Genomic DNA, 26,502 nt, shown 5'->3' on the forward strand with positions numbered 1-26,502 from the left:
GCTAAACTTTCAGGAATGCATCTTTGAGTTCCCTGTACAGAAACCAAACTTAAAAAAATTACAGGGTGTGCTGCTGTATATGTTGCATTCACCACTTAAGTAAACATTTTTGGCAACGTGGTTCATTCTTGCTAACCCCAGCATCTTCTTTCCCCACCTTCCCTGGCCTTGCTCCAAACAAACTGACAAGTTTGTTGATTTTAGCCTCACCCTCCGAGCCCTACCAACCTAACTCCCAAAGACACAACAGCAGAAACTCTGAGGAAGCAGCAGGAGAACTGTCAAACCCTGAAGAAAAATATTTTTTAAAATGCTGTGGTTTGTTAAATCTTCTTTCATCTTGTCAAGAAATAATGTTCGTGACAGTCGGAGTATACGAGCAATAAATGACTTTTGCAGTTATCAAATGTCTCAGCTTTGCCCCAGTGTTTAATCATCCACAAAAGCTATTTATTGCTTCATATACTTCTCCATCAGGAACGTTATCCCTTAAACAAATTGCATGTAAAATACAGAATGTACATTATAGACCCAGTTCGGTTTTTTTCTTTTTGGAAAGAAGTAGAAGGCTGATCCCCTTGGGCAACTTGTATTTGTGTTTGTAGTTTTTTTTCTTGTATTTTGGCAGAACATACAGATTGAGATTGCTTCACAGTTTAGCATGAAGCAATGGATGTCTCTTTATAAAAAGTTGACCTTTAGAACTAGTCCTCAGAATTACTCCTAATTCAGAAAGTGCAAAACCCATAAACCCATTGTTGTTTTTGGGTTTTTTCCCCCTGCAATGTGACTGATTCTCATGTATGTTGTATGTGCTAAAATGAAAGAAATGCTTTCTTCTAGTGTCATAGGACTTTAAAACCAACTGACTTGCCCATTGCACCACAGTTATTTGTGGCTGCCAGTTCAGTGGAGAACTGTGTAGTACATGTGCTTAGGAGTGCTTTTAGTACATTGAACTTTGTCTTACAGATATTGTTCGTTGCTGCCCTAATGCTACTCTTTGAGCCAAGAGTGTCCTCAACTTCCTCGAGCTTGGAGACACAGATATTTCAGTATATTGATGATCATCAAAATGAATTTATTGAGGTAAGAGATGTAATGTTGTAAAACAGCTGTAACGTAAAACTGAATTGGAAAGACTAATAATACATGTTCCTCAGGCTATGTCCTTGTTTTATGTTAGAAAGGGAAATACAGAGCAGGCTTTCATGATTCCAGAAGGTTTCAAACATATTGGAAATGCCACATTTCACTGTGCAGGGGATCTAAGCAAGGGAAAGTCTGTGCTTAATGTTCCCACACTACAGAGATCTGTGGTACAAAGTACCATGAGACAGGGAAATCTGGATGGGCTGCAAAACCTAGGTCAGCACAATAAGATTTCACTGAGCCAGAACCATATATCAAGGGGAACAGCAGACCACAGACAATCCAACTTCACTACCTTACCAAGCACATGTGCCACTTGTGCTTGGGCTGGAGTTTGTTGGATGAGAATTATTTTTCCTCAGCCTGTGAAGTTTCATTTAATTTCTCTTAAGTGTGCAACTTGTTCTATTGGGTTGTGAATTATTTACCCTTTCCAGGACCAGTATTTTTAAAAGAACTAAGGATCAATTTGAGTAAAGGGAAGAACTTGAGGAAATGGTCAGGAACTGCCATTGCAAGCCCACTGGGCAGCTTTTGTAAACCCAGCAGCCTAAGGCACTCAAGGGAACCCACCCCTACCCCAGTCCCAGAGCGATCTGTAGGAAAGGAAAGGGCCCCCAATGGGACATTTATGTGCCTGTACACCAATGCCAGGAGCTTGGGGAGCAAACAGGAGGAACTGGTCCTCCTACTAAACAAAAAGGATTACGATCTCATAGGGATAACAGAGACCTGGTGAGACTCCACCTATGACTGGGCCACAGGTATAGATGGCTATACCCTGTACAGGAGAGATCATGTGAAAAAAGGGGCGGGGGGTAGCTTTCTATGTCAAGGAAAGCTATGCATCCCTGCAAGCCAGCATTGGCACCCAGGGGGTATATTTGGAGACTCTCTGGATCAAAATCCGTGGCAAGCAAGGCACAGGGGACACAATGGTGGGAGTCTACTACAGACCTCCTAGCCAAGATCAAGAGCTTGACCAGGAATTCACCAGGGAACTAGCTGAGGCTGCATGCTCCTGGTCCATGGTTGTCATGGGAGATTTCAACTACCCTGACATCTCATGGGAAGAGCACTCAGCCACATCTGAATGGCCGCAAAGGTTCCTTATGTGTGGATGAGCTCTATTTGACTTAAGAAGTCTATGGACTGATGAGAGGCAAAGCATTTCTTGACCTGGTACTGGCAATGGGGGATGACTTTAAGTGACCTAACAATCGAAGGGAAACTGGGAGACAACAACCATGAGCTGAGCACCTTCACCATCCACCATAAAGCTGGCAAGTCAGTCAGCAATGTAGAAATCCTCAACTTCAGAAAAGCTGACTTTGACAAGCTCAGGAGGCTTGTTGGTGAGGCCCTAAGAGACCTCAACCCAAAGGGGAGGGCAGCTCAGGATGAGTGGTTGCTCCTCAAGGGAGTGATCCTGGAAGCTCATGCAGTGTCTATCCCATCTCGGAGGAAAGGCAACAAAAGGGCACAGCAGCTCCCTCAGCTCTGCAGGGAACTAGAGGACCTCCTGCATCTAAAAAGAAAGACCTACAAAGGAAGGAAGGATGGATCTTTACCAAAGGAGGAGTACTCTGCACTGGTCTGGACCTGTAGGGAGAGAACCAGGAAAGCCAAGGCTGCGACTGAACTCCAACTAGCTACACGTATCAAGGACAATAAAAAGTCCTTTTTTAGATATGTTGGGAGCGAGAGGAAAAGCATGGGTAACATTGGACTGCTTAACCATATGGGTCAACTGACAACCGACGCCCAGGAAAAAGCCAAGCTGCTTAACAGGTATTTTGCATTGGTCTTTCACCAGCCGCAAGGGATGGCTCTGCTCAATATGGTACAGGATAGCCAGGGCAAGGGAGAATTGTTACCCTTCATCAATGCTGACCATGTGAAGGAATGCCTTGAGAGGCTGGACACCTTCAAGTCAACTGTCCCAGACAACTTACACCCCAGGCTATTAAGGAGCTAGCAAGCATCATAGCTCTGCCACTGGCACAGATCTTCGAGAACTTGTGGTGCTCAGGTGAAGTGCCCAAAGATTGGAAGAAGGCCAATGTGGTGCCAATCTTCAAGAAAGGGAGGAAAGTAGATCTGGGGAACTACAGGTCTATCAGCCTGACCTCTATCCTGGGGAAGATCTTGGAACAAAATCATCAAAGAGACCATTCTTGAAAAACTTGCTGAAGACAACTTCCTGAGGGATAGCCAACACGGGTTCATTGCTGGTAGGTTTTGCCTGACCAATCTCATCTCCTTCTACGACCAGGTGATGTATCACCTGGACAACAGAGAAGAGACTGACATCATATATCTTGATTTTTAAAAAGCTTTCGATCTGGTATCCCATGATCATCTCCTAGAAAAACTGGCCAACCACAGCCTTGGCTACATCACAGTCCTCTGGCTGGGGAATTGGCTCTGATGTTGGACCCAGAGAGTGGTAGTTGATGGAAATTGATCACTGTGGCTCGCCGTGACCCATGGGGTCCCCCACGGCTCTGTCCTTGGACCTATTCTTTTCAACATCTTCATTAATGATGTGGACATCGATGTCAGAAGTGGACTGGCCAAGTTCTCTGATGACACCAAACTTTGGGATAAAGTGTCCACAACCGAGGACAGGATGGTGATCCAGAACGACCTTGACAGGCTCAGAAAATGGGTGGATGAAAACATGATGGCCTTCAACACTGAAAAATGCAAGGTACTCCACCTTGGGAAGAAAAACCTGCAGCATGCTTATAGGCTCGGCAGTGCTACGCTTGCTAGCACCAAGTGCTACGCTTGCTAGCACCACTTGGTGGTCATGATTGACCACAAGGTGAATATGAGCCTCAAATGTGATGCTGCAGCCAGCAAAGCAAGCAAAGCTCTGGCTTACATCCATAGATACTTCTCTAGCAAATCCCAGGATGTTATCCTCCTGCTGTACTCTGCCTTGGTGAGGCTGCAGCTGGAGTACTGCATCCAATTCTTGGCTCCACAATTTAAAAAGGATGTGGAGAAGCTTGAGAGAGTCCAGAGGAGAGCCACACGCATGATCAGAGGTCAGGAAAACAGGCCTTATGATGAGAGGCTGAGAGCCAAGGGACTCTTCAGCCTGGAAAAGTATAGGCTCAGGGAGGACCTGGTGGCTGCCTATAAGTATATAAGGGGTGTACATCAGGATCTGGGGGAAGTCCTGTTCATCAGAGCGCCCCATGGGATGACAAGGTCAAGTGGTCACAAACTCCTCCAAGACCTTTTCAGGCTGGACATAAAGAAGAACTTACTGTCCGAGCCCCCAAGGCCTGGAGCAGACTGCTGCCAGAGGTGGTGCAAGCACCTACTCTGGACTCCTTTAAGAGTCAATTGGATGTTTATCTTGCTGGGATCCTTTGACCCCAGCTGACTTCCTGCCCCTGGGGTAGGAGGCTGGACTTGACGATCTTCCGAGGTCGCTTCCAGCCCTAATGTCTATGAAATAATACATCTTGGTTTGCAAAAACTCATTTCTGTGGGAATTAAGTCAAGAGCACTTATGTCATTCCCCATAACAGTGGGCATTTCCAAACATAGATGAGAACTGTTTAGACAATTCTGGCAAAATTCAGTTACCTGATGCAAACTGAACTTGCATGCTCATCTTTAATATTGATTAGATCTCTTTTTACATCCTCTTAGACTTGGTTTTATATTCCACAGTAACAGGTTGCCTAGCTGCTAGATGAAAGATGGAAGGACCCTGGGGAAAAAAAAACCTCTCAAAACCCCCTATCTTTAAGGAATCTACTTAAATAAATGCTGTGTGCACTCTCATGATGTGTACTGGGGACATTAAATACCATGTTTACTTGAATAGAAGGTGACCCTGATTAGAAGATGACCCCCCAATAATTAGATTATATATGTTGAAATATTTTCAATTTTGTTATAATATTCCAGGTATAGAATCGAATTATTGGAAGTTTGCTTTGAATTTGTTCCCTTCCCACTGCTACATCAGGGAAAATAAATCTGGAGGGTCAAGTAGTCCTTTTGCTCTCTGCTTCTCCCCACCTTTATCCCCTGGAAACCCCTTCCCCTTCTCCTTACTGTCACAGCCTGTTCTCCCTGAACACATGGACATGGGGAGCAAATTTGAAAAAACTGACTTTGTGCAACCAGGATGTTTGTGACAAGGTTCCCAGCCTGGCTCACCACTGGGCTCCAACCTCCTCACCCTTTCTTCCAGACTCTCTGGGTCCTTTCCTCCTCAAGGTTATCTTGCCTGCCACAATTTGACATTATAGTTTCATAAGGAAGCAGCCCCCAGGAGGTGGATGCAGGTTTTAGGGTAGGTCCTTATCTGAACCCAAGCTCTTCCTGGTCTCAGCTCCTTTTAATTTGACTGGGTCAGACTGCCTAGGTCCTGGGAATCTAGCTCTAGCCCCTAGAGGGATCGAGGCCATTTGGGCCCTAAGCATGCTGCAGGCATGGGAGTTACACCCCCAATCTTTGCCATCAGATACCCAGTCCTCTGACATGCCACAATCTTCCCTCTAAATGTATTTGGACTCCTGCCCATACTCAACATCCCTGCTGCACCCCAGTGGCCTCCAGTCTGCCGCTTATAGACACTCTGGTCCTCTGGTTCAAATGTAAACCAAGAGTATGAGCATCCACTCCCAATCGTAAGGCTTGCCAAATACATACTCCCTTTCTGTGGTTAATCTTAGCCTTTGGTAGCACAAACACAAAAGGTTCAGAGTGCTTATCTCATGTTGTTTGCAGCACAGGGTCTCTTCTAGCACAGGGTCTCTTTTGCCCTTCTGCGGCACACAGTCCTTTCTTCTAGACAGTTAGCACTGGCTCCTCCCTGGAGCTGTGCCTCCTGCAGCTCTTAGAGCCAGACAACCCCATCTGGGCCAAGCCCTGGGCTTTTGAGCCTCTCCCTGGGTCGCCTACTTCTGCCCCAGGCCTGCCAATCACAGCTTATACCTAGGGCAGGCAGCTATCATATTTAAGGTCCCTTTTTCCCATTTAGTCTGGTCAAGGGGCTGAGCTGGCCAATGGACCCCAGGCTCCCTCCCCATCTCAGTAATGGGACAGGACCCCCCTGCTACATCTTGAAATAAACCAAGCTGTAGTAATTTGCATATAGTACCCATATACTTAGTTCATCCAGCATTGATGCATGTTACATTTGTTTTGAAACTACTGCAAGTTTTGGCACAGGTACTCCATAAACGCATTTTTAAGCAGCAATTTTACTTGTGTATCAGGGGTGGGCAAAATACAGCCTGTGGGCTGGATCCAGCTCATGAGGCCATTCTATCCAGCCTGCGGGGCCCCTAAAAAATTTAGAAAATTAATATTTCTCTGTCTTTTGGTTCCTGTAAAAAATGACAGGAACCAGGGGCTGTAGGACCCAGGGGAAGCCCAGCAGGCTCCCACAGCAGCAGGGTCTGCCCCCCCAGCCAGAAGCCCCAGCAGGGGCTTCTGGCCTGGGACCATGTGGCTGCAACATGCCAGAACCTCAGGTAAGGGCAGGGAAGGAGCTCAGGAAAAAGCTGAGCATGGGGAAAAGTGGCTGCTCGCCCACCCTGTGACCCATGCTCCCTGCTGCAGCCACTCCCAGCCCACACGGGGCTGTCCTGAGCAGGCACAGGCAGCTTCATGTGGGCTGTGGACAGCTGCAGCACAAGGCACCAGGCAAGGGGTAGGGAAGGGGCTGCTTTTCCCCCTGCTCACCACCAGCTTGTAACCTGGCCCCACTGCCAGCCTGGGCCCCATACCAGCTCTGGCCTCGCCCATCGGGGCTGCGCATGGCAGCAGCAGCTGCGCCCCACCACCTCTTGCTGCACCAGGCAGTGTTTGCTGTTGCTGGCCGCCCAAAAGCTCAACCAGTTCATCTCCTGTTTCAGGTATGCCCTGTGGAAAGCCAGGAACCTACTCATAAACTAGGACCCCACAGTTGAGGACTGTATTAAAATGAGGCTGAGTGAAATATAGTGCAGGAAGACAGAAGAGGACAACAGGAAAGAAATGGAAGACCTCATATGGTGGAGAGGGGACTGGCATAGACTTTCAGAGGCAAACCCTCTGAAAGAACAATGATTGATAACACTGGAATGGTGATAGGTGTGTGGGTGTGCAGTGTGACCTGTGTGTAATGGGACTACAATCATTTAACTATCAAAGTATATTTTGATCTGCCAATTGAACCACAGTGGTCACCTGACAGGTTGCTAGAGGTACAGTTTTATTTATACATATCATATATATTTTTGAAAAAAATATTTTTTTTTTAGCTAAGTTCAGTCCCCTCTCCCAGTTAGTGTCAAATATAGCATTTTTGGCACCAAGGGAATGGTGTCAGGGCTGACTCTGGCTCCCCCAGTACTGGCCTGGTATTGCAGTACCTCCAGGCCTGGTGCCAATTCCCTGCGGAGGAAACACCTAGCTATTTTTTTTTTAAGGGCCACACATACAAAAAGAAAGGTTCCTATCAGCATGTTTCCCTGATACAGGACACATATTTATAGTCATGCTCAGTGTTGGCCCTTTTAATCAATTTAATAGTTTATAGCTTCATTCTGAGCACATGCTGCTTTTGGCAACAGTTTAATAATAGACAATGTATTTAGTAAGATTTCCTTGTATGTGATTATAAGATGAGGGGCTTTTTCCCTGGTCAGTGGGGGAGGGCTCAGGGGGAGAACCTTATCTTGTATTCAAGTAAATATGGTATTTCCAAATGCTATAGGATCAGGGCCAAGAAACAGGGAAGCCAGACCTGTGGGCTCCCCAATGGCTTCCTTAAAGGAATCAGTAAAAGATGGATAAAACAATTGGATGCTCATGGTTCTGCTGCTAAATTCAGAGTGAATATTTTAACACAAAGTGATGCAATGTCCTGACAGTCCTTTATCATTTGGAAGAAAAAAAGCGGCTGCAGCTTGGCTGTGACAGAACTAAAAGGAAAGTATTTTCTGATGGATTGCATTTTGAGATCAAAGGCTGACCAATAGTACCTAAGGCCTGTTTCCTTGTTAGTGACCCATTGACTCCTGTAAATCATATTGCTGGCTTCCTTTGCAGAATCTTAAGGACTGGGTGGCTGTGAAGAGTGATTCTGTTCAACCAGCCTTCAGAAAAGAAGTAACACGAATGATGGAGTTAACAGCAGACAGACTTCGAGCTTTAGGAACCTCTGTTATGTTAGTAAACCAGGTACCTAATTATCAGTGTCATGTTTTAATATATGAACTCTCTTTTTTGGGGTTCTAACTATTTTATTGAATGTAATGTATAGCAAATTCATATTTGTAGTACAGGTAGGGACACCCTTTGTTACAGCTAAGACAGTAGATATCATAGAATTCTTACTTTTAAGCAGAGAATGAAAATACAGGGTTTTGTTAAAGACTTTCTCTTCATTTGATAATCAGAAGAAAACTGCTAGACTACTTTTAACATCTTTTTTCAGCCCTTTTAATGCAGGCACCATTTTTTTTTACACAGACTAGTATCAGCTGTTAATGCAAAGCAGCCTGCAAATTCTTATGACTTCACTAACTTTCTTGCCCTTCTCTGATACTGGGATTCACCTTTGGGAGACATCCAACCTCCTCTTGAGATCTATCCAATGTGATAGTAAATTGCAATATTACCTGGAGACCTTAGCCTGTTTTTAAATCAGTCTGTAATAGTTGCTAGTGCTGCTTGCCAACAAGGCAATACATTTCACTTTTTAAAATGGACTTCCAAGGCTCTTCAAATACATCTGTTGCAAACCAAATACAACATTACCTTATGTTCTGCCTTTCTATAAATGTTAATTTCACAACATATAGATAGCTTTTCACCTTCTCCATTACAGGTTTAGTCTATGGGGCAAATGAAGGGTCTAGCAAGGAGTTTCTGCTATCATTGTAGACAGGCAATAATTTCACCTGGGTTGCAAAAGAGTCAGTTTTGTACAAACCTTAGACATGGGGATAGGAGTCAAATTTGAGATAAGAGCAGGTTAAAAGTTCATCAGAGCAGGTTAAAAGTTCAAAAGGTAACTCAGATATTGAAGATACTACAGCTGCTAGTGGGTTCTCACAGTGTTGCCTTTTGTCTGTTAATATCCTTCCACAGCTGCCTGATGGCCAGAGTCTTCCTGCAGTTCTAGCAGAACTTGGCAAAGATCCACACAAGCCCACTGTGTGTTTCTATGGACATGTGGATGTTCAGCCTGCCAAAAAGGAAGATGGATGGAAAACTGACCCCTACACGCTGACTGAAATTGATGGTCTGTGCATGGTTGCTATTCTACTACAATTGTTTGCATGCATGAATCTGAATTATGGAGAGGGAAGAGGCTCCCAGGAGATTTAGAACTGCTCTAAGGTGCTACTCTTATTGAAATATCTGGAACAAATTCTATGGAAACAGGCCTTTAGGAGCCGCGCTGTTGTTGGTGAATCCCATAGTGACTGCACAATATCCCTGTGAAAGGGTCAGTGGGAGTAAAGCAGCTGGAGTTCATAATCACACCATTAATTTCACACACCAGTAAGGGAAATTAGCTGCATCTAAGTAGTTCTGTTTGCTGAGGAAAGGGAAACTGTGGAGTTAAGGTCACAAGGAGTTAGTAGCAGAGTAGAACGGCCAGCTCGTAAGCCCTGATTCTGAATCCGGTGTTCTCACTGGGTTCATCTGCACATGCTATTAAGGCAAAACAATAAACTCTGGTGTTTAGTGTGCTGGAGTTTATTATTCCCAGGTGTCACATTTACACATGCACCCAAGATCACAGCATGTTGAGCCAGGTCAGAGCAGCCCCGACTGGCAGGGTGTCCGGAAGGTCAGCTTGCTAGCCCAGGGCTGCTCTGACCCAGTTCAACGTGCTGTGGAAGGACTGGCTGAGGAACGAGGGTGCTCCAGTGTGGGGCTAGCCAGCAGGCAGTCCCTACACTGAAGCAACCCTTATGCTCCAGCCTGTCGCATCAGAAGCTACACATGCACTGGTGCAGAATAAAAAACTCCTCAGCAGGATAGTACTTGTATTTATAAGTAATACCCTGCTGCAGAGTTAATTAATTCCCTGCAGCCTAATAGGGCTGCATATGTAGACATGAGATGTTTACTTCAGAGCTAATTAGTCCATTCCACACTAAATGTGTCATATAAGCATGCCCACTGTTAAACCTCTCAGTCTCTGAGACCAGAATAACTCTGTTTACTTCAGTTGAAGCCACTCTGTTTATATTGGCATAAAAGGGAACAATACCTATCACTTCATAAATATGTGTAAATGTATTACTCCCAAAAATGATAGCACTGATTAATACCTACAGACTCATATGCCACATCCAGATGAGGGCAGCTGTACAGTATGTGGTGCTGCAGACAGGTCTGCACCACACACCACACATTCAGGCATTTCCCATGCTGCTACGTTGCAGTGTGGGGGGTGGGACATGGGTTGACCCCAGGAAATCCCAGGGTCAAAAAACTTTGCATGGAAAAAAGTGGGGCAGCAAATGTGGCTTCAGTGCACGCCACCCAAAACTGGAACCTGGCCCGCTGGACCCATGCTCAGGCTGCTGGCCAGGCTCCAAGCTGCAGGAGTACTGCGTGTGTATCCCCAGCCCCCAGGACCCCAGGTAAGGCTGCAGGGGCCAGCATAGTTGCTGGCCCCAGCCTCTCCTATCCCATCTGGGGTAACCTGTCATGCTAGACGGCGCATAGCACAGGTGTTGCCCAGGGACAAGTAGGACTGGCACAACGTGTGTCACTGCTTTTTGTCCTCAGGGAACCAAATATTTGCCCTTGTTTGGTACGGCCACAGGGTTAGAATTAACCTTGAGGGTTATCTATTCCAGCCCCCTGCACAAATGCAAGATTTGCTGTTCTTCCACCAGGCCAGCCTCTTTTGGAAAGCTTCTTCTCACAACTTCCCTTGGTAGCTTGACCCACTGTCCTTTCACTTGTCCTGCCTGACATTTGTTCTAAATCTGCTTTACTGTAGTTTAGAGAGACTGCCATGTACCATACTCTCTATGGCAAGGGACAGAAGTTTCTCCCCTTCTCCCAGCCTTTCAACTATTTGAAAAATGTCATTATAGACCCCCCGCACCACCATCACCAGTTCTGAATAGTGTGGAAGGATCACTTCCCTTGATTAACAGGATTTGCAGGTAATACTTTCTGGGTATTGAAGTCAAATTGACCAGTATATAATTTTTGGGCCCTCTCTTCTTTTCAAGATAGACACTATTTTAAGCCACTTTCCTGTTCCTCTGAAACTTCATATCTCACCTGAATGTTTGCTAATATTGATGCCAGAGGCTTGAAGATTTCTTCAGCTGGTTCCTTCGGCATCAAGGGATGAATTCCACTAGATGCAACCAACTGAAATTCAGTTAGTTTTGTCAAAAGTTCCCCTATCTCCCTCTCACTTATGTGTCCCTTCCCCTTCTATGCTTAGGTTGTTAGTGCCCCGAGGAAAGCTTTTTTGGAGCGGGGGGTAAAGTCTGAAGCAAAGTAGGTATTGAGCAGTTCCCTCCTTTGTGGCTTCTCCTTTGAGCTGAGGACTCGCAATTTCCCTAGTTTTTTTCATCTGACATATCTGTGGAACCCCCTCCTTATTGTATTTAGCGTTTCTTGCCTGTTGGAACTTATTTTCACCTTTACCTTCCTGACTTTGTTTCTACATGTTTTTGCTATTCCTTTTTATACTTCCTCAGTGCCACACTCTTCCTTCTATTGCCTGTCCCTAACTCTTGATTTTTCAGATAAGTAAGAAGATCCTTATATAACCACATTGGTCTCCTCTGGTTCTTCTTATCTTTCCACTGTGTTTGTGTTCTACTTAAAGGCATTTTACAGACTTTTTTTGTCCTTAGGTAAATCAGTGCACAATAGTATAATCTTTACAATTATTCTCACTGTGCAGGAGCTGCACACTGTGCCAATCTGTATAGAAATGTATGGTGCAGACAAACCTCATCTAAAACATGGAATAAATTTGACTTGTGACACGTATCAAAATTATCACAGAGTCCTAAGAGATGAAAGGCTAGTGCAGTAATCAGTGGAAAAACATCAAGTACTTTATTTAAAACTATTCTTTGCAAGCCTGTCTCCAGTGGGATCAGTGGGAGTTTTGCTATTGAACTTCACTGAAGCCTGAATTTCACCTATTACATCTGAATGCATGAGAGATTCTAAAGTTTGATATAAGCTTTTAATTTTCTCTTTTTTTAAGGAAATCTTTATGGGCGTGGAGCAACAGATAACAAAGGACCTGTCTTAGCATGGATAAATGCAGTGGAAACATTCAGAGCACTAAAATTAGTAGGTAGCAAAGAGAAACAATTTTATTATTACAATGGCACCGTGTAGGAGTAAATTTACACTTCTGTGATGTCAGGTGAAACCACCTTATCCTAACAAATAGATTACATGTATTTTGAAATGTTAGGATATTTTTAATGCTTCTTCTAAAATTCTAGACCCACCCCAATATTGGTTTATCTTTGGGAATTTTATATACTGAATATAATGTCGTGGCTACCACAGCCCTTGTCCTGTCTTGAAAAATGTTCCTAGGGAAAGGAAAATACTAAAAATGTTTCTTTCATTAAATTGGCTAATTCCCTTGAAGACTATTATTTTGAAAGCATTTACAATTGAAAAACTGACTTTAAAACAGATGTTGATCATGGGATCTCATAGCTGTCACCTCTTGTTCTTGGCTACAAGTCATCTTCAGTCATCAGTGTGTATTCATGGATAGAATAAGGATAAGAAAGCACCTAGCAAATCCTCATTCAAAATAGAATATATATATTTTCAACAGCCTCTTAGACTTCACAAAGAAAATGTTCTGAAAATACAGAAGTGTTTATTATTGATATATAGACTATACATGCTCGAAAATGTGAGAGACAGGTGTCCCTCGATGAACCATATTATATTATTATTAGAGACTAGTCTTCAAACTACAGCCTCTGTCTAACCTACCAGGTTATCGTTTAGCTTTGCATATTTAAAATTGGGACAGTCCATCTTACAACCAAGTTATAGGACACCCTTAAGGTCTTTGTCCCCTACAGCTTTTAGCTGTACTATAACCAGTTAGGTGACAACAGTTGAAGATCAGTCTCCTGCCTCTGTTACAGCTGTAAGTTACGCTGAACTTAAGGATTTGATTTTTGAAGACTTTATAAAAACTTATGGACACACAAACAAATTACAGTGGGGTAAAACAAGGTGGGGCTTTAATGTGCTCTTGCACAGTTGTAAGCAGAAGCTTAATCTTTGCAGCTCTTCCCTCTGTGAAAGAGACCAATGGAAGTTTGCTTTGCAGTAGCTCTATTGGATCTGCTTCCATTAGCAGCTAGCCTGCAAATGTAGACATTATACTTCGTTATTTGCTGTCCTAGTTGTTGCACTTAGAAAGCAGATTTTTAAACCTACTGCCCCAAGAACTGACACAACACCTGATTGATCAATAGCAGAAAGGCTTTAATAACAACACTACAAGCAAGCTATAAAACTAAATGACAGAAAAAGACTCCTTCCCAAAATAAAATGAGCTATGCCACAAAATCCTAGTACATACTTAGCAGCAATAGTGTTTTCTCAGCAATGCAGGTGAAGGAAGCTGGTCAAATCTTGCAGCTTTCACCAAGCAGGATCCATTACTTGTTAAGCTGGGTGCAATGAAGCAGCAATCTCTCTCTGCTTCGTGGCTGAATCTCTGAATCATATTTGGCCAAATCGATTCAGGACAGTGATTTGAATCACTGTCCCCCAAATCATCCAAATCCAAATCTGACATGAATACTAGCCACTTCACACAGGCCTAGTAACCATCATATCACAACTGTTAAATTGCCTAGATACTGTTTTTGGATTTTTCTAGGTGTGAAGACTTGTGTTTCTCTGCACCCACTGTAATTACAGGTGATGGGTCCTGAGTGGTCCAACAGAATGCTTACAGGTCTCACCTGACCTGTTTTGGCTTATTTGTATATAAATGGGGCAAATTTGCAGTAGCTTGTACTGGTGATGGTTTATTTACAAAACTCCAGACATACACTAAATAATTGAGATATGTGTAACACCTTAGACATTGGATGCCCTGTTTGGAGAAATGTTAGCATGTCATGCACAGGGCATCCTTCCTGTATTCAGTGAACTTTTTACAGGTTTTGCTTGAAATGTATATTTAGTCTTTTGTCTTCCTTAGTTGCTAGTTCAATTTTAAATGAATGTGTAGTTACCTTGCCTTCAGTGGCTCAGCCTTTCCTTTGGCTCTCTTAGCTTGGAAATACACATGTGATGAGCATGTTAGGTCTCTGTTAACAAGTTTAACCATCACTTTTAGTATTTTATGGCATGTGTCTGGTATTGGGTACCACAAGCACTCCACTGTGTCAACGCCTAATGGGTTGCAAGTCATTAGAGGAGTTTGATTTTTTTGTGGCAGTCTTGTTACCACAGTCCAGTCTTGCCCCTGCATTTACACACTCTCTTGCATTTTTTACAGTGTCTCTTGCATTTTTGTGCAAGAGACACTGTACAAACATTCACAGTTTTCATATGCAGCACTAGTCACCTATTATAAGTTAATGAGGTTGTGGCTAGCTTTCTACACTGTGCTAATCTTTGAAATCAATAGCTACCACACTGGCATTTTAACAACTGAAGCTAAAAATATTTATCTTCCTGAAACTTCTCTCTAGAAAACAGCAGAGGCCATTACACAACCTATGTGAACAGTTTAATCCTAATTTATTTTTGGTCATTTGGTGAAGCATTTATGAAGTTAAATTTATCCATAAAATAAATCTGTTGAAGTCCAGGCATTTGCACTTGGGTTCAATATGAGAACTGAAGTAAAACAAAAAACATCAAGTTGTGTATGGAACTTAACCTCCATAATCTGAACATGAATCAGATTGGAAAGCTGAGGTTGACTTGCGTGGGATGTGCAAGCCTTTCTAAACACTTGATGGCCATGATAGAAATTGTTTGAGTAATGTTGAAAATAGCCCTTATAATCAACCAACTCTACAGCTTCACTGGTGCTCACAAAATATCAGGAGTACAACAGGACACTGGGCTGCAGAGGTTTTACTAACATGAGACCTAACCACTTCTGTTTGGGCCACATAGTAGTTAAACAGTTAATCAGTAGACCTATGTCAATCATCTTGCCTTTGGTCTCAGCTGCAAGCACTGGTGGAAATGTAACAATGGATAGTACAGAGGAATCCTTCAGTGAAGCTGAAACGCCTGCCTTATGCAGCTAGAAAAAATAATTGAAAATAATTTAGCCCCTTAGAGAAAACAGTTAGTAACTTGATTAAGGTACCCACCTTACAAATGCAATGTTATGAAATCTTCTGAAGGCTAAGAAAGCTGACTGTGTCATTTTGAGAAAAAGGAAAAGAGAGAAATACCATAAGGGAAAGAAATATCATCTGTGACACTGAAGCTGGAAATGGACATTGCCAAATTAAACATATCAGCTGGGCTGCAGTGTTACAGCACATCTGATCCACTTCATTGGATAAAATGCGCATCATTCCTTGTTCCACCCTTGTTGGTGCAGTAGAGGGGTGATATGATCTCTGGAGCCCTGCTTTCCCCGTTTAGCCAGACCTGTCCCCCATGATCATAGGAGCAGGTCTGGCTGAGTGGGGATGGTGAGACTCTTCCCCTACTCAGCCACACTCACTCTTGCAATTGGGGGAATGGGTCCAGCTGAGTGGGGAACCCCAACTTCCCCACTTGTGGAGAAGTACCTTGAGATTCCCTGGGGGTGTCTCTCTGGAAGTGGGGAAAGAGGCCATCAAGCCTCCAGAGCACCTGCCTAGGTTGGCTGGAGAGTGCAAGCAGCTCAGGCCACACATACCCTTTTGCCACAGAGCTAATACATATTTGCTGCAATAAAACAACAGAGTCTATTACTACCTTTTGTCACACCACCGATTTTCCTTTAACACAGAATGACAAAGGGTAGCAATGTCTATTTGCTCACTATCTGTGCCATCATAAACATGTTTATGGTGGCACAAATAAGACAACAGGCAACATCTGTTTCCACCTTCCATGAATCCAGGCTTGCCTTTCTAGTGGGATGGAATAGGCCACCTGCTTGAACATCCCTTTCTTCACAGTATACTATTGCTCTTCATTATTGAAAAACTGGCCATTTACCCAGGCTTTGGTTTTTTTTATTTTTTTTCCCATAGGATATGCCAGTGAACTTCAAGTTCATTATTGAAGGTATGGAAGAAGCAGGGTCTTTAGGGCTAGATGAAGTTGTCAAAGAAACAGAGCATTTTTTCTCTGATGTTGATTACATTGTGATTTCGGATAATCTTTGGCTTAGCAAGAAGAAACCAGCCCTCACCTATGGGACTCGTGGGAATGCCTGCTTCTTTGTGGAGGTACAAGACTAAATGAGAGTGGTTTGTATTTGGCATAGGTCCTTGGGCAGAGGGTAGTGATGTACCTTGTGTCCACCCCCATCTAACCCCGCCACACACCTATATGTATAGAGCAACACTGAGTGTAAATGTAATACATATGACTAGGGGTCTTTCCTCTCCATTCTATCTGACCTCCATATACTCTCCTCCAAATTCAATTCACTTAACCCTGTCATGTTCCTGTCCTTCTCACCATTTCCCCCATGTTTAGGCCCTCATTTTCATTCTCTGAATGCCTATCTCCTTCCTATAAATCTTCTCCCCCTCCTACATTTTCCTTCACAGACCATCTCAATCTCTCCCTTTTCCTTTATTCCCTGTTTCAGAATCAGTTGCTGCTGCTTTCAGCACTGTTCAGTATGATTAGTGTTCAGCATGAGCTATCTGCCACAGGGTGCACAAGTTAGTAGAGGCCCTGGGGGGAGAAGACCAATGCAAATAGTCCGCTGTAACATAGCAAGCGGAGCAAACCACCCTTAAATATGGATAGGGAAGGATAATAAATTCACCAGTTAGGAAGTACTTGAACTCACAAAATTGAGGGGAGATATCTTATAAAATAATGCTTAAAGAACTACCTCAAAATCGGCTTCCGTGCCTCTACTTGAAAAAGTCATGGTGAAAAAGAACAGCATCATCAAAACAAAAATGATCCACATCTGTTACTAAATGGTCTGACAGAATGATGTCTGGAAAGGAATGGACAAGTTTATTGGAAAAAAAGTTTAATTGGTGAGAAACTTATTTAAAAATGTATCTGGAAAAGGAACTCATTAAATAAATCAAAGATTTTCCTCTATTCCAGAGCTCTATAATGCAAAAGTTTCCTAAACTAGCTCTTACATGTTGAAGTCTGAAATATGTGTTGGAAAAAAATTAAGCAAATAAGCTTAACATGAGGGATTTGGTCTCCCAAAGTTAAAGACATTTAGCAATTTGCAAATGTTTTTGCTCAAAAAAGTATTTTTAGGCGGGGGGAAATCAGAGGAAGAAGATACTTTTCAAAGGACCCTGCAAAGTAGAAAAAACCAAATCTGTCTCCCTTGTTCCTTGTCACAAAGCTACTCTTTCATTTCCAAAAATTACATGAGAGACCAAATTTTTGACTGTTTGATTTCCCTTTTGTAGGAAAGTCTTCCAAATGTTTTCCTACAAGTATCTACTTTCTTTTTTTTTAATTGAGGCCAGAAGCAATAAAGCTGTAATTATCTGAGTTTCCATGGAAAACTAATCATTGAAACAGTATACGTTGTCTCAATTTGGGTCTTTTTCCTCATATAGGTGGAATGTGGTGAGAAAGATCTTCACTCAGGAACTTTTGGAGGCATCATTCATGAACCAATGACTGATCTAATAGCCCTGCTTGGTAATACTGTGCATCATTTTACTAAATAGTAACTAATGGGGAAGGCTAAACCCTTTCCCACTACTGGGGCATAGTTCTATGATTAGTTTGGTTTCTATAAGCATCCTGAAACTTAGATAATATATGTCTTAGCTGAATTTGTGAAGCTGGCCTGTAGACTTCAGCAGGAACCTTGGGTTCTTAAAAATACATGCCATTCTAAGTATCTTGCTGAATCTTGATTTGTCCTGATCTCATTGACCTAAAATACAGATATTTTCTACCATCTCCACTGGCGTTAGCAGCATTGGAAGCACCAGCTGAGACAGCCCACCAGTTGCTGATACTGTTTTCAGCACCATAGACCTGATAATGTTTATTAGGCCTGCTTCTTAGATCCATTCAAGAAAAGCCTGACTGAAGCAGGACTCTGTGTTCTTAATGCTCATGTAGCTAGTGGGACCTCAGCAATGGTAGGAGATTTTCCTTCTATGGACAGGGATTTTGTGGCAGCTTGAAAGCTAGACTAGATATGCCATTAGTGAAGGCTTCTGAATTCTAGGCTAAGTCTTAAGTATGTGGAATAAGGATCCATGTCAGCTACTGGCTCTGTTGCTATTCATATTGTCAATAGCAGCCCAATGCATTTTTAATAAAAATACTCTACGTTAGACAGTCATAACCTTGAGGGCAGCAAGTAGTTTCTAGGGCTTTGTGACTTTTCTCATACTGTAAAAGGTAAATGGGTGTGTAGGCTAGAAGGAAAGGGGGTGGAAGTCTTGGCACAGAAAAGTGGAGTCTCACTATGGAGAATAATGGGAACCATTGCTTTAAATGTAAAAGAAGAAGTTGTCTACCTCAGCCTACCAGCACCTGTATCTCTCTGTTGGTATCTACTCATAGACAGCCTTGTGAATATGTCAGGTCATATTCTGATCCCTGGAATCTATGATGATGTTGCCACCCTTACAGAAGAGGAGAAGCAGTTGGATGAATCAATTGAATATGATCTAGAGGAACATAAAACTATTGCTGGTGTGAACAAATTCCTCTATGACACCAAGGTATGGTAGCATCTTTATTAATGATCTGTAGAAAATGTTTAAATGACCTATTACCTTCACTTGATAACTTCAGACTTCACTGATTTTTTTCAAGGAATAGTGAACACAACAAAATAAAACAAAGGAATCTAGATCATTGCAGACTCGAGTAAAAAGTTTAAAGAGAAACAGAGAGAGATAGTACCCATCTGGTCAAATGCAAACTAATATATCTGGGGAAATATAATCTGAACTATAAATTTTTAGTGAAAAGGGATAATGCAGAAAAACAAGGAAACCATAAGAAAAGAAAAGCCCTAAGGTAAAATGGGTAAACACTGGTTTTTAAGCAAGATTGGGAAGTGGATAGCTGCAGAAAAGTTGATGTGATTTTGCTATCTTTATATATTTAGTTCAGATATTGATGTCTGACAGACATACCAAAATAGTCCCCCTTCAAGCCTTTAAATTGCAAGCCAAATAGCAAACTATGTTTTATATGTCAGCGAGGGTATGATTTTTTACTTTTATTTTTGCCAATATATTTATACTGCTAAGAGCCCTGCTGTGAATGTAGTTATTCCCATATAGAAGTCCCTGAACTGGAACAAGCTATACCAGTAAGACAGTTGTGTAAAAGTATGAATGTGGCCAGACAAATTGCAATGAGATGTAAGCTAAGGGGTGAACTTAGTGTGCTGCCTCTGTGACAACTGCCAGCATGTATATTTGTTAGTTTCAACGCATCAAATGCAGCTCTTCGTTTTCACTCATTTCCTGGCTATAGGAAAGCAAAGCAATTTTTCTGTTGCAAACAGGACAGACAGATCACAAAGGGTAAGAATGTATTTAATACTGTGGATTTCCATTGGAAATCTCTGGGTTCATCTGACAAAATGTGTTTGCCCACCTAACAGTGCTAACATTGTCTGGCATCCCACAGCATCCTTGAGAGGCTCTCGAGGCATCCCTAGACTGTCTTGGCATCTTAGCTGAGTATCACTCTTCTGAACTAAGGAGATTTTGCCACTTTGGGCATTGGAGGGCGGGGAGGGGGCACTTTAATTAGCGAGCAATACTACTTAAAAGCACCCAAGCATCATGTATATTAGTATCCCCGTGCTAAAAAAATGGCTGCGTGGCACTTTGAACTAAAGCTCATTCAACAAGCTCTAGTTCAAAGTGCCCCACCACCATTTTTCAGCGTGGGGACGCTGATACACGTGATGCTGGAGGCTGCTGGAGCATGTTAATTTCCCTGCTCCAGCAGACTCAATTAATCAAGTCTACTCCGACGTGCTGAATTTACAGCGCATCGGAGCAGCCTTCCTGCATGTGTGTAAGTGCCCTTTCTGTACCAGGATTGTTAAAGTGCATTAAACTCCCATGTGTAAATGAGGCATAACTATCAACAAAAATGGAAATTGAAAAGAAAAGAATATATTCCGCTTATAAGGGGATTTTTGTGTGTATGCCAATCGTATTTATTTTCCTATATTTTTAATATATATTTTCTTATATATATACATTTTTTTTTTTATGTTGCCATCTTAAAGATTTTATTTTCATTTCTTCTCCTCCTCTTCCTCCAGAGAAGTAGAAGGAATTATTTACTGATTGCTGTCCCATTATTGCTTTCATTGTTTAGATAAGAGGTATGCTATATTAAAAAAGATTGTTTTCCTTTGTAATATGAAAGCTTCTCAGTTCTGTTTAGTTAAGCCAATTCCATTTGAACAAATTCAGTTTTATACTGAGTAGGCTACTAGTTCTGAAATCAACAGCCAGTTGGACTCGAGGTGTGCTTTGCTTTCGTTTTGCTTTTTGAAGTCAGGTCATTGGCATCAGAATTTGTATAGCTCCAGATAAAAGTATAGTTTTATAAATGGGAAGCAACTCAAATTATTATTCAACCAAATATGAATGAGTAGCATACACTGCATCTATTGATTATCACAATTTGTAATCTTTCTGTAAAATGTGAAATATGAAAATAGATAAATAATTTGCTCCTTTCTGTCACATGAATCTCTCTTTTCTTCCAAATATTTCTATGCTTTAGGGAAATGTTGATTAAAATGAAGTAGCAGATTTTACCTGGCAAGACCTTTTGTTGACAAAGGGGGTTTTAATCACAAATCAATGAGCTGTAAATTACAGGAATGATCAGGTACAAATTTTGGAATGCAAGACGTTTGGTTTTTGAGTAGATTAACCCTGCCAGTTGTGAATTGCTGTACATTTTTTGTACGTTTGTTGTTTTTTAAAGGAGGACATACTTCTACATTTGTGGCGTTATCCTTGTCTCTCTATCCATGGGATTGAAGGAGCTTTTTATGAACCAGGAATTAAAACTGTTATACCATCAAAAGTAATAGGAAAATTTTCAATTAGGCAAGTCCCACACATGGCTCTTGCAACTGTGGAAAAGCAGGTAAATTTTAACCTTTGGTCCAGTGCAAGTCAAGTCCTTGGTAATTTCAGAGGTCCTATCAACATTTAAAATTAACAATCAGAATAATGAATGGTCTGTTTCCAATACATACCTGTTTATGAGGTTAAGTATGTAAGCAGAGGGCTGCTCATGCATCATTGGTATGGTATTCAACCAGATATAAACAAGTAGCATACACTGGATATAGAGATTAATGTAATTTATGGGTACCTTTTTGTTGAAGGATGAAAGATCTATAAACACTCATAATAGAAAGGCATTTTCTTTGTAGGTGACACAGTATTTAGAGGAAGTATTCTCTAAGAGAAACAGTTCCAACAAACTGAAAGTGTCTATGCCAATGGGTACAATGCCTTGGATTGCTGATATTAAAAAGCCTATGTACCTAGCAGCCAAAACAGCAATTAAAACAGGTTTGTTTGTTCTTTTTTTTTTCCATCTTTAATGTCAGTTATAGACCTTTTTTGAAAGAATTGTGACTTCGACTAAAGGTAAGAAGCTTCCCTAAAACCAACAATTTTCTAAGGAACATAATTCTGTAGATGCAGAAATCAATTCTTTGCATGTGTTCCAGTTTTTGGAGAAGAACCAGATATGATCCAGGATGGATCAACGATCCCTATTGCCAGAATGTTCCAGAATGAAACAAGGAAGAGCGTGATGATGCTTCCAATTGGAGCAGCTGATGCCGGGGAGCATTCTCAAAATGAAAAAATAAGCAGGTTTTAGTTTTGTGTTTCAAGCACCAAAAAAGAAGTGGGGAAAGGAGTCCTCCAACACTCATTGAGAGCAGTGCCAGGATTCTGGTGACAGCCCCATCTCTGGGCCACAGAGTATAGCTGATTCCTATCTATCATCTTCAACAAGAATTTTATTGTCATGCCCCGTAGGGAAAAGTCACCTTAAATCCAAACCACACAATTTCTCACAAACCAGTTAGCTTGCCTTTAAAATATATCACAGGTATTTTTTGTTACTAACTTGATTTAAAACATACTTTTGCTATGGGAGGACAGTATGTAATATAACAGCATTTTAATCAGAAAATCTATGATGGGGTGTTATTTATATGTGTAGCTTAGTTTGCGGGGGGGAGCAAAGGTTTTACTGCTTTTTATTCACGTTGGCCTGAAGAGCTAGATGTAGCTAAGCATATGTCTGTATTACAGTGACTGCAGCTCAAGCAGATCTCATGTAAAGCTAGCTTTAAATTAGTTCAGGAATTAGTACAAGTTTAGGCACAACAACACTGAGCTGGGCTTAACCACCTGAATATTTATTTGGTTTCTCAGGTGGGCTTTACAGCCCATGCTGAGCTCCATATGGCTGTGGATAAATAGGGAATACAGCAGCACTCACCCTTTACCTTTTCAGTGTAAACCCATGCTATAATGCTATGGGCAGGAGGGTTAAAGGGACATAATGCATCTTTCTGGGGCACTCACATTTTACTTAAGTCCTTAACTCACACAGTTGTTCCTCCAATGCCCCTAGGCTCCTTCTGTCATGTGCACAAAGTCATGCCAACTCTGTGTCTTCAGGACCAGAGAGGAAGATTAGAAGTCTCCTGCGTAACAATTAATTTTGCCTATGTTTGATATGCTGTTAATTGATGGGGAGAGATTTGGCATCACAGCTGGCACTAGCAGGCATGCTTATGGGACTCTTCGCACTTTTCACTTCAAGCACTTCATTTGTCCCTTCTTACCCTTTCTCTCAATTAAATTTAGCAGCCAGTCAGAGAATCAGGCCCCTAATTTGCAGAATCAGTTTGACAGCATTGATCATTTTGTTTCATCATCTCTGTCTGTATTTATTCATAGGTATAATTACATTCAAGGAACAAAACTATTTGCGTCCTTCTTCTTGGAGATCTCAAAGTTTCATGGCCAGTTACAGGAAGCTTCCAACACAACGAGTGTGCCAACTGAGGAACCCTGAAAAAGGAAAACAGCTAAATACCTGTTTATGAATAAACATACTGCTTTGCCTCTTCAAAGAAACATGTATTAATAATTAAAAACACTTAGAAATGCACTGAGTGCTTGAAGCTGTTGAAAAATTTAAATGTATGCAACTGCTTGGAATATATACTATATATAGCGTATGTATGATTATAAGCCGGTAAGAGATCTTAGTCCTAAGGCAGCAAAATTGGGGCAAAGGTGCATCAGGCTTATTGAATGGAATGTTTTACTGTGTAACATCAGACTTCGAGGCAATGGGAAGAAGAAAATGTTGTTAATTTTATTAAAATTAACTTTATTTCCTGTTTTGTAGTTTGGCCAGCATAGTATTGTCTAGTTCACATTCCATTTCCTGAACATAAGTTGTTCACAGCACTGCTTCTTCCCTCTTGGCTAAATATGAATTTGGCGGGGGGGAGAGATATCACTGAATTAACCTCTTCTCCATCCACTTTTTCTCCCTAAAGGTTACCTGATGCAAGGAATAGCCCTGTACTACATAGCCCTGTCTTATTCTTATGAGCAGTTTGTCTGAAATCAATAGGAATGTTCGCATAAATAAAAGTTTGCAGGTCTCCATGCTTCTTTTTTTCCATTTGATCAGAATCTCCTGCTGTTTTGTAATTTGGCACATTATTACAGATTTTCCTGTGATACTCTCTTCCTAGATGTGACTTCTTGTAAATCAAGCATGAAGTCACTCATGAATATCTGTTCTAACTAAAAGCCTGTGACCTGAGTAGATGTTTTAGCTTCAAACCAACTGACTTCACATAGCCATAACTTTTTATCAAGTATAAGTTTTAGGCTGATACCTTGAACTACAACAAGTGATATATTTTGAAACTAAGTTAATAATTATGAGAAGGTTACTTTTGTTAGATGTTTGAGTCAAATGTCTAGAACAGTTTTCATGGGAAAGATGGCACAGAATTGTGTGTCCACTTCAGAATTGTGTGTCTAGTTCAAATCTATATCTTTGCCAAATCAAATAGGATGTTTTTTCAGCACACAGTCAATGTACACAGAAAGAACATTATCGATCCAAATTTAAAAAAAGAGCTTTATTTTGTATAAAAAAATAATTTTGTGTAACTAGTTTGCCTTGCTATTATCATAGAGAGTTTATATATAATAAATAATGGAAACTGGGCAGTCTCTCTCTCTCTGTCTCTCACACACACACTCACACACACACTCACACACACTAATAATAGGGAGAACAAGGGTGATTAAAGGGCAGAGGGTTTGGAGCCAACCATGGAAACATTAATTGGCAAGCCTGTGGACTCTGCTGAGGTGAAAGAAGTTTTCAGGGTAAAATGCTTTGGCTGACTTGTAGAAAAATCTTCAACTAATTTTGCATTTTCAGTGACACTGCTATGCAGTAGCCTAATAATACTGCTCAGTAGCATATTAGCACTGTGCTGACACATTACTGCACAGTAATATTAGCCTACAGTGCAGTTAGTGTCTCGTGTAGATGCGCTCACTGTATATAGTCTTTAAAGAAATGTTCTATTCTCTTTTTAGGGATTTTCTGGGAGGAGGTGGGAAGGGTTTTTTTGGTTGGTTGGTTGGTTGAGTTTTTTTGGACAGGTTCCACAAAAGGAAACTGTCTCTCATAAATGAAGGGAGTTTGCTCTCTGTCTTAAACTCTCAGACTGCAGTTAATTCTTGGGTCAGATTTATTTCTTCTGATAGTTAAGCTAAGATTCCTGGGAGAAAGTGTTGCCTATTTGCCATTGGGAATCACCTGTTTTTTCAGAAGTGGAGTATGGTGTTTAAATAAACAAGTTGCACCCAGGAAATAGAGAGCCCCTATCACCAACTTCTTCTCCAATGGGAAACTGATATGTCAGGCCCCAACATCTGCTACTGCTCAGCAGAAGACAACAGTGTTATACCCATTTTATAGATGAATAAAGGACAAAGTGATTAATGAAATGATATGAACAAGGTGCGAGTCCTAGACTAGTCAAGAATAGTAAACAACATCTAACAACTGGCCTTACATTCTAACCATGAAGCTGCACTCCCTCTGGCAGCTTTTGCTCAGGGCTTCCTGAAGGTTGGGATTCTGGGAGTTCCCTCCAGTTGGATCACTGAGTTCCCTAACTCAACTGTCTTGGGCTGCAAGGAGGCACGAAGAATCATCCAGTCCCACTGATACTTCCTGCTCCCTGTGGCTTACCCACGATTCTACTACAGTTCCTCAAACTCACTACTCTTTGCAAATATTTCATCTTCCTAGACAATTTTCTATCCTGCCATCATGTTCTCCCCTCTCTCCTCCCCGACCCTGACCTGGCACAGTACCTTTGTCAAGTCTGACAGAAGGCTGAGCAGGGTGGCACCTTAGAAACCAGCTCATCCACAGAGACATAAGCTTTTGCAGCTGACAACCTACTTAATCAGCTGCTATGAATGCTTTGTCTATAAACTGAAGTCTATAAAGCAGGTAAGAAGCCTTTAATTGCACTTCTCTGAACTGATAATGTTCTTTGTGAGGCACTAACTGCTTGCATCCTTTTCCAAAAAAGGCAGCTGCTTCCATGCTGTTGGTTGCTTTTCATTCATTGCAGAATAGAGCTCTGGGCTGGAGAGCTGTCTTAGGTTAACAGCATAGGCAACTATACTAAGGCCAGAAGCCAGGCAATATATTTTGTGCATGTGGAATTATTTCTGGCTATCTTTGATCAGCATAGAAAAGGAAAAATAATATGCTGCAGCAAGACTGGCAGGAAATTAGGGGGTAAGAACAATTATAGCAAGATTACAAATCTTGAGCAAAAATTCGTCTTTGCATTAATCCAGTCAGTTCAAGAAATAGAATGCCACATCTCAGAAATGAAAGGAAATGAACCAATGGGTAGGAAGAATATATTCCCTAGGCAAGCTGCTGTCATTGAAGGCAGAACCTGAAAAGGGGTTCAAGATGATCAGGGCAGCTCATTTACCCAGAATATTTCTTATTGAAGCAACTGTATGTTCTAAAGGAATCATTAACAAACGATTTGGATAAACCAAAATAATGGTAAACAGGAGACAGAGGTCAGGGAATGGCGTA

At 41.7% G+C, this 26,502-nt stretch overlaps 1 protein-coding gene across 7 annotated transcripts in view; it reads left to right on the forward strand.

The window, feature by feature from the left end:
• CNDP1 (carnosine dipeptidase 1) overlaps nucleotides 1-24,584 on the forward strand; it is a 46,889-nt gene extending 22,305 nt beyond the window's left edge. For 5 of the 7 annotated variants that reach the window (XM_059724280.1, XM_014606661.3, XM_019490590.2 and 2 more), the window contains exons 2-12: nucleotides 973-1,089; nucleotides 8,224-8,355; nucleotides 9,268-9,421; nucleotides 12,383-12,471; nucleotides 16,383-16,580; nucleotides 17,904-17,988; nucleotides 18,871-19,031; nucleotides 21,280-21,444; nucleotides 21,737-21,878; nucleotides 22,040-22,187; nucleotides 23,289-24,584. In XM_059724280.1, the coding sequence (XP_059580263.1) occupies nucleotides 994-1,089; nucleotides 8,224-8,355; nucleotides 9,268-9,421; nucleotides 12,383-12,471; nucleotides 16,383-16,580; nucleotides 17,904-17,988; nucleotides 18,871-19,031; nucleotides 21,280-21,444; nucleotides 21,737-21,878; nucleotides 22,040-22,187; nucleotides 23,289-23,406 (1,488 nt within the window). In that variant the 5' untranslated portion in view covers nucleotides 973-993 and the 3' untranslated portion in view covers nucleotides 23,407-24,584. The remainder of the gene's footprint in view (nucleotides 1-972; nucleotides 1,090-8,223; nucleotides 8,356-9,267; nucleotides 9,422-12,382; nucleotides 12,472-16,382; nucleotides 16,581-17,903; nucleotides 17,989-18,870; nucleotides 19,032-21,279; nucleotides 21,445-21,736; nucleotides 21,879-22,039; nucleotides 22,188-23,288) is intronic. The other 2 variants (XM_014606662.3, XM_014606663.3) reach the window with 2 other exon arrangements.
• Nucleotides 24,585-26,502: the final 1,918 nt, after the last annotated feature.

Source organism: Alligator mississippiensis, chromosome 3, assembly GCF_030867095.1.
Source record: "Alligator mississippiensis isolate rAllMis1 chromosome 3, rAllMis1, whole genome shotgun sequence".
NCBI lineage: Eukaryota > Metazoa > Chordata > Crocodylia > Alligatoridae > Alligator > Alligator mississippiensis.